Source organism: Mugil cephalus, chromosome 11, assembly GCF_022458985.1.
Source record: "Mugil cephalus isolate CIBA_MC_2020 chromosome 11, CIBA_Mcephalus_1.1, whole genome shotgun sequence".
Lineage (NCBI taxonomy): Eukaryota > Metazoa > Chordata > Actinopteri > Mugiliformes > Mugilidae > Mugil > Mugil cephalus.
In genome coordinates this window covers 26,884,979-26,893,060 of record NC_061780.1, presented here as the reverse complement: position 1 = coordinate 26,893,060, position 8,082 = coordinate 26,884,979, and the positions used below count along the sequence as shown (strand labels likewise).

Here is an 8,082-nt window from a genome sequence, read left to right as displayed (position 1 = left end):
CAGAGAGACGGACAGAGACAGACAGAGAGACAGACGGACAGAGAGACAGACGGACAGAGAGACAGACAGAGACAGAAAGAGAGACAGACAGACAGAGAGACAGACGGACAGAGAGACGGACAGACAGACAGACGGACAGAGACAGAAAGAGAGACAGAGACAGAAAGAGAGACAGACAGACAATAACCAGAAGAACGACAACAATCATTTCCTCTTTTTAATGGAAAACATCTTTAATGTTTTTAAAGTTTTGCTGAGTGAGTACACGCTGATATAAATGTTCCACGGCTACAGTCACATACTTTTTATTTATTTATTTATTTTTTTAGGAGCCAGTCGAGTGCCTGTACAAAAAAAAAAAACCTAATAAAATAAAACCCAGCCCCGCGCTCCTTCACATCTCAGGGTTTAATGGGACGTTCCAGACCAGAAATCCACAGACACACTGAGTGTAAAACACAGATGGAAATGAACGGACAGGTGTGTGTGTGTGTCTGACCACCTCGTTATCATCATTATCTTCTTCATCCTCGTTAACCTGTTTGCTCCGTCTCTACTTGTAGAACTCGTGCTCCTGCTCGTCCTTCTTGATCACCGTCTTGTAGGCCTTCTCAAAGTCTTTGGCCAAGACGATGTAGCGGTTCTCACGCACCGCCAGCATGCCGGCCTGACACGGACACAGGTAATTAACATCTAATTAACATCTAATTAACATCTAATTAACTCATTCAAGTCCCTTCTGTATAACCTCTAATTGACAAATAACATCTAATTGGACCGTTTCATCAAATGAACTGAGTGACAACAGAGCTTCTTATTCTTAACTACAGATTAAACCAATTAACTGTGGTCATTAATCTGCAATTAGCCTCTAATTAACTCTAACGAGCCGACGGTGTAACTCACCTCCTGGCAGATGGAGTTGATGTCGGCTCCAGAGATCTTGTCCGGTCGGGCCACGTCTGTTCGTTAAGTTAAGGACAAGTCACAGAGACGCGGGACAGACAAACAGGCTGTTACCATGGAAACTGAATCAGACCGAATCAAAGAGAGAAACCCAGGAGAAGGATACAGTCCTCCAGGTCCACCTCCTCGGACAGGTTCATTTTACTGGTGATGGTGGAGAAGATGAGACGCTTCTGTCGGCGGTCGGGCAGCGGGAACTCGATTTTTCGGTCCAGACGTCCGGGACGGAGCAGAGCCGGGTCCAACGTGTCCGCTCGGTTGGTCGCCATGATCACCTGTAAGGGGGCGGGGTCACAGGTCACAGGTCAGAGGATCCATTAGAGACAGCAGCTGATGCAATATTCTACTGACCACATGGTGGCACTGCTGCTCATTTACACACAAATACACCTTCATCCCTTCCTCCCCCTCTATCCTTCCCTTCCTTATAGATAGATAGATAGATAGATAGATAGATAGATAGATAAGTAGATAAATAAGTAGATAGATAAGTAGATAGATAGATAGATAGATAGATAGATAGATAGATAGATACCTTGACGTTGACGTTCTGGTCAAATCCGTCCATCTGGTTCAGCAGCTCCAGTAGGATCCTCTGCACTTCTCTATCAGCTGGAGAAGAGAAACAACCAAGCAGCTGATTCACCTTATTCCTCCTTTCTTTGGTTTCATTCCTTTTCAGCTCGGCCTCATTCATTTATTTCATTCTGACAAACTGGAACCCAGAACCAGACTAAACCGTCGTGTTAATAATAACGTTACCTCCGGTCTGAGCATCGAATCGTTTGGTGGCGATGGCGTCGATCTCGTCGATGAAGATGATGGCGGGAGCGTTTTTCGCAGCCGAAGACGTCGGCACATCCGAGGACTTGCCAATATCTGCACGATCGAGCGACAGACGAGAAAGCAGCTGAGGAAGACACGAATCAATACGTTACTCCTCCGCTAGCTGTGGACGGAGCTCCTCCCTCTAGTCTGTGACGGAGCTCTCCCCTTAGTCTGTGGCGGAGTCTCCTAGTCTGTGGGCGGAGCACCTCCCCCCTCTAGTCTGTGGGCGGAGCTCCTCCCCTCTAGTCAGCGGGCGGAGCTCCTCCCCTCTAGTCTGTGGGCGGAGCTTCTCCAGCTTTGACTCCATTCAGTGTTTTTTTAGTTCAGGTCTCGTATTGATGATGTCATCTTTTCATTGGTCCCAGGACTCACCTGTAGTGTGATGGGCCACAGCTTTGGCCAACATGGTCTTTCCACATCCTGGAGGTCCGTACATGAGAGCCTGGGCGGGTCGATACCGATCTGAGGGAGGAGAAACAGAAACGTGAATGATCCTAAAAGTCGTCTGCATAGAAATCAATTCTCTCGTCGATCATGGAGTTTGGACTCAATATATTAAAATAATAAAAAGTTTTGTTACGCCTCCCTTCTCTCATTTCTGACCATCGCTTTTGAAATGTCCAGTTTAGATTTAGATCCTAAGTTGTAAAAATGGTTGTCGCAGTAGTTTTGTTTTCCGGGTGTAAAACATCTCTCACCTGTTTGTAGAGTTCAAAGTGTGTGAGTGGCAGCTCCACAGCTTCTCTGACCTCCTGCTTCTGGATGTCCATGCCCCCGATGTCAGCGTACATCACGTCCGGCTTCTGGTCTGGGAGCAGAAACAAGAAGCACTGGGTTTAAATACATGAACTGTTTTTTTCTGTGGAGTTAAAACAATACTGACACATCTGAACGTGGGCTAAAAACTCTGGCTTCTATGTCACAGTCTTAAAGTTACTTTATTCCATTTTACAGTTTGATGGATTTGTTTTTTATTTTATTTCTTATTATTTAGTATATTTATCCTCATTTAAATTTAATATTCTTACACTACTATTATTTTAATTATCAGTTATATAATGTGTATTTAATTATTTCAATTATGTAATTGATATTGATTTCTTACATGTGATAGTCTCCAGTCCTTTTTGTTTCACTTTCTATCAGTATTTTTTGTCAGTCAACATGTGAAGCTCTTTTGTTTCCATTCATTTGTTTTGTATGAATAAAATTTGACTGATTGATTGTGGTGTTTGGCTCTGATGCTTCACAGAAACAAGGGTTTGTACGTTCTCCATGTGTCTGCGTGGGTTTTCCGATATCGGATACTCAAGTAACTGAACGACGTTGATGAACAGTTGCAGTATTATCTCGGTCTCTTTTGAAAGACAAGACTCTGAAGTTTCTATCATTGAAGTTGTTGGGTTCACCTGAGGTTTTGTGTCGGTTGAATCCTATAATGACTTTTATCAGTGAAACCAGAAGAAGATGACGTATTGCATCATGCAGCATTTACGTGTCCAGAGCTGTGATTGGCTCAGAAAGTAGTATTTTTGTTTTTCTCCTAAGTTTTATATGTTTTGTTTTTTTTTACATGCTTGTTCTGCTCCGTACAACACGTGTTCTGGACTCGTACCTGACGTCAGCATCATGATGCTGCTGTCGGCCTCGGGCGGCAACACGTCCACCAGAGCGTTGCTGTGCTTGTGCAGAGCCACGGAGGCGTTGGGCTTCAGCAGCTCTCTGTCGATGGTGCTCAGGATGCGGACGTAGTAGTTAGAGCCTGGAAGGAACACGCTGATTAATTAAACATCAACACAAACCTGGTGCAACTCTGCTCGGTTTTCTGAGCACGGCGACGCATTTATGAACTTATGGGCCTCAGTTTCATTTATTTATGTATTTAACGCACGCGTTTTATTTTCACGACGTCTGTGTAATAGTAGTAGATAAATTTAAACCTGCTAACGGGTCAATATGTTCAGTAGAATACATTTAAAGACGAGATACTACAAAAACATCTTTTTCTAATTTATTCAGATGTCGATGGGAAATGATTCAGCTTCTTCTTCTTTATTTTATTTTCTTGTTTTAGTTTCGTTTTGTTGTTTTTAACACACCTTTACTTTTTAATTGTTGTATAAATTTATAAAGTACATTTAGATGTACAGATCTAAACTATAAAGCAGTTGTGCTCAGTTTCTCAGCAGGAAAACATTCAGCAATTCAACGTGTTCTTTTAAATTTGTGAAGTTCCTCTCAAACTCTTCTCGACTCGATTTCTCATCCTCACCCTTAAACGCATCAATCGGATCTTAAGAGAACTAGAAACACCTTCAAATGCTTCATGATTCACCACCTTTAACTCCTGACTCCTGCAGGAGGTTTGACATTAACACAGAAGAAGAAGAAGAAGACGAAGAAGAAGAAGAAGAAGGAGGAGGAGACACTACAGGGTCGTGGTTTTAGTTTATGGCAGAACTTTCTAATCATTTCTAAAAATGTCTGACGTCATTTCTTTCACCTGTAGTGGAACCAACGATGGCTGTGTTCTGGTCCACAGCCTCCAGGAACTGGCCGATGACGAGAGGGATGCTCTGTATCCTCTTCACCTCCTCCTGAGCGTGGAGGAACTCCTTCTTCAGGTTCTTCTGTTCATCTTTGATGTACTCCTCCTGCACCTCCAGGAACTCCAGCTCCTGCTGCAGCTTCTGCAACGAACAGCGTCAACGAGCAGCAATTTAAATCTCTCTTGTGTCAGTGTGATCATACACTCACCCGGCAAAACATTAGGGACACAGTGGAAACGGTTTCATTTTAAGAGTGTTTTTACGCTTCGATTCAGGGAGTAAATATTATATAGATGACACAATAATATGACTTTACCTTTATTGAGCCTTTATTAAAATGGAGTAATTCCTCCTCTATATTTTACATGTACACTTGTATCAGTGAGCTGCTTTTTGTTCACTAGTAATAAGATTCTTGTAGCTGTTAATTAACTAAATAAAACTTTAATCTAAACCAGAACTAACTCAGAGGGTTCGATTCCATCACTGATGGGAGTTTCCAGGGTTCAGGTCTAATCTGAGTCTTTGTCTCTAAAATAAATTAGAACTTAACACGTGAGAGTTTTTCCATCTGGTTCCTAAATCTGGATCAAGTCTCCATCCATGTGTCCCTGGTTCTGGTCCAGTGGTAGGTAGAGATCCATCAGAGACAGCAGCTGATACAATATTATACTGACCACATGGTGGCGCTGCTGCTGATTCACACACAAACCACGATCAGATCTTAAGTTCTGACTGGAGAAGCATGTGGAGACACGTTTTAATGAACACCAGGCGTCATCACAGGGACTTAGAGACGAACCGGTGAGATCAGGACGTCGACGTGAGGACTGAACCTGAAGTGTTTGTTTTGTTTTTTTTAAATTAACTATGGAGGAAGATCCAGAAATAAATTAGAACTTGTGTCGTCGTGTCAGTCTTTCCAACTTGTTCCTAAATCTGGATCATGTCTCCAAGTCAACAATCAGCTGTTCATCATGAGACGGGTGTGAACAAACTATTATCACCTGTTCAAATATCAGAGTCTGAACGTGTCCTTTGCTTTTTGTACGCGGCGTAAACAAACCCTCAGCTTCAACTTCACAAGTCTTCAATTACTAATAATTTATAAAACCAAAATGAGTGTAAACCCTCTGAGTAATGTGTTAAATATGCAACTTCCTAAATTATTAAAAACACAAAACAACAGGTTTCCTAAGTGACATGAAGATTTATCGCCGAGTGTAGTATTGACTTTTTAATTTTTCTGTACTGGCATATTTTTGTGTGTATTTTCTTGTCGTGTTTTTTTGTGGAGCCCAGGAAGAGAAGCTGGTTCCTATGACATCAGCTAATGGGGATTCTTAATAAAATTAAATTAAATTCAATGCACACGCGGGGTTTAATGTATAAGAGTGTGAGCAGGTTCTCAGACCTTGTATCTGCTGTACAGATCCTCCAGATCTTCTGGTTCTGGTGCCAGAAAGGACAGACCTGTCTGGGGTCTGGAGCTCAGTACTGCCGGCATCTCCTCCTGAGAACGTGACAAAAAAAACACACAAATAAACACACAAATAAACGGTTTAAACGTGACAAACGTCACATGACAACTCAACCAAACTACAGGAGAAATATATTTACGAGACGGACAACAGCTCAGTGTAAAAAGAGGTAAAACTCTTAATGTTATTGTCAAGTAAAACTATTACACTGATTAAAAACAGAAAACAATATAATGTGTTAGACGCTGCACACGTCTGTTGTGTTTTTATAACTTAATCCAGCCCAAAGTTGTCAAATAAATAAACAATGGTTATCATCCAGTTTATTTTTCACCTCACGTCTACCTCGTTATGTATTAACATCCATGCAAACATTGTACTGAAGTTATTTTATTTTATTTTGTGGTAAATTAGAGCTTCTATCTCTGAATACACCACTAGGTTTTATCTAATAAAAATAGTGTAAACTGAGTATTTCCTATGATCCATAAGTGCCACTACCAACTACAAATATTCCTCAAGGTCATATTTCACCCACAACATTACAAATGTCACTTTCTTTGTGTTTTTTAGAGACTTTCAGAATTTACTAAAATGGTGAGATTTTACTTTGTCATGTTAAAGGATGTTTTCTCCGGGATATCGTGAAGACTTGACCCCACAAAAACTAGAAAAATGTACCTTTTACACATTTTAACTTGTAAACGGGCCCTAAAACAACACAAGGGTTAATATTTAAACAAACCCGTCGTACATTTTGAGCAAAAAAACGCCTTTTGTTTGTTTGTTTGTTTAGAGCTGCTGAAACGGTATGCTAATGCTAATGCTAACGGCTAACTCGCACTGTGGAGAATGAATCGGCAGGTTTAGGGTTGAGCTACGTTTACTAATTTAAAACACGAAACGACTTCGAAATACGCGCGCAGGAGGAATTTGGTTGACATTTGATTCGTATAAAAGCTCACCGCGAACACTCGGACAATTTTAAAGCACGAAAAATCAGAAAACAAATGTCACTCGGTCTTACCGGGCTCTTTTCCACAGCTACGAAGTCCTCCATGTTGGATTTTGCTTGAAGAGCGTGCGTCCTGACGTCACACGCAGGCAAAAGGGGTGTGTGGGTAATGGAGTTTTTTGCTCTTATTTCGCCGTAGCGTTGATAAATGTTTTTTTTTTTAAAAGATACAACACATATTGTGCTGATTTGGGGGAAAAAAATATCCGAAATTATACTATTGGAGCATTTATATATTTATTTGTATATTTCATTTACTCATACAGTCATTTATTTGTGTTTATTATAAATCAAATACATTTTTCCGAATCTAAATTTATATTATGTAAGTTAATGAGTGGGATTCTCTTACTCACGCGTTGAAAGTGGCAGCCAGCAACAAATGAAATAACATTTTTGACACACATTTACCACAGGAAGTTTTGTCCTAGGTTGAAGTGAATGAGCGAGTGATTTGCAGTGACATACATATCCTGTTTTAGTACATGGTCTTAACACCCTGTGGCCTCAGTGTTAAACTGACACTAGACTAAAAACATCTGCGCTGGAAATATTTGGTCTACAGTGGGGGGGGGCGTATGGGAAAATAAAAGGTCACTGTCCCACTGAATCTCATTTCGGTTTAGACACGTAGGCATCAACCACACGAGAAAACAATTTACAGAGAAACAGAAAAAACTCATGTAGACTTAGACTTAGACAGAGTTTAATGATCCACGAGGGAAATTATTTGTCACCGTAGCTTCGTTGCCCATAAAAGTAAACACTCATAAAAAACACTAGAAAGATAAAATAAAATGAGATTGAAGTAAAGTAAAACAGAAATAAGTATTAACTAGCAAACTAAAATAAACAGTGTAATCAAAAAATGTACAGAATTACCATTATCTACTCCACTCAAATGGAGGCTGAAGCCGGGTCCTATGAACCAGGTCTACAAGTAGCTCCTCATGTAGCATGAGAAGCTTATTTTCTGCATAATAAAACATTTGCGACGTTTAAAACCTGACGTTTGCGCTCTGCATTTTTTAGACCATGGACATTTACATTTACACAACCGGCCAAAAGTTTGGAAGCAACTTCAAGTTTCTGCTCACAAAGTGTTTCTTAACAACCAGCATGAGGTCTGTGTATTCTGGGATGTTATTTACTGCATCATCACACTTTGCTTTTATTCATATGAACCATTTTAATCAGTTTATCTTTAAGTGAACGTTAATGTTACCAGAACATTTCTAAATAA

General features: G+C 40.6%; 1 protein-coding gene across 1 annotated transcript; it reads right to left on the bottom strand.

Moving 5' to 3' along the window:
- Positions 1 to 212: 212 nt before the first annotated feature.
- psmc4 (proteasome 26S subunit, ATPase 4) lies at positions 213 to 6,931 on the bottom strand. Its single transcript, XM_047599784.1, is given in 13 exon segments — positions 213 to 667; positions 907 to 962; positions 1,073 to 1,241; positions 1,502 to 1,578; positions 1,729 to 1,811; positions 1,813 to 1,876; positions 2,167 to 2,235; positions 2,238 to 2,256; positions 2,493 to 2,602; positions 3,410 to 3,556; positions 4,298 to 4,484; positions 5,758 to 5,856; positions 6,852 to 6,931. Coding segments are annotated over 13 exon segments (1,227 nt in total). The 5' UTR covers positions 6,885 to 6,931; the 3' UTR covers positions 213 to 553.
- Positions 6,932 to 8,082: the final 1,151 nt, after the last annotated feature.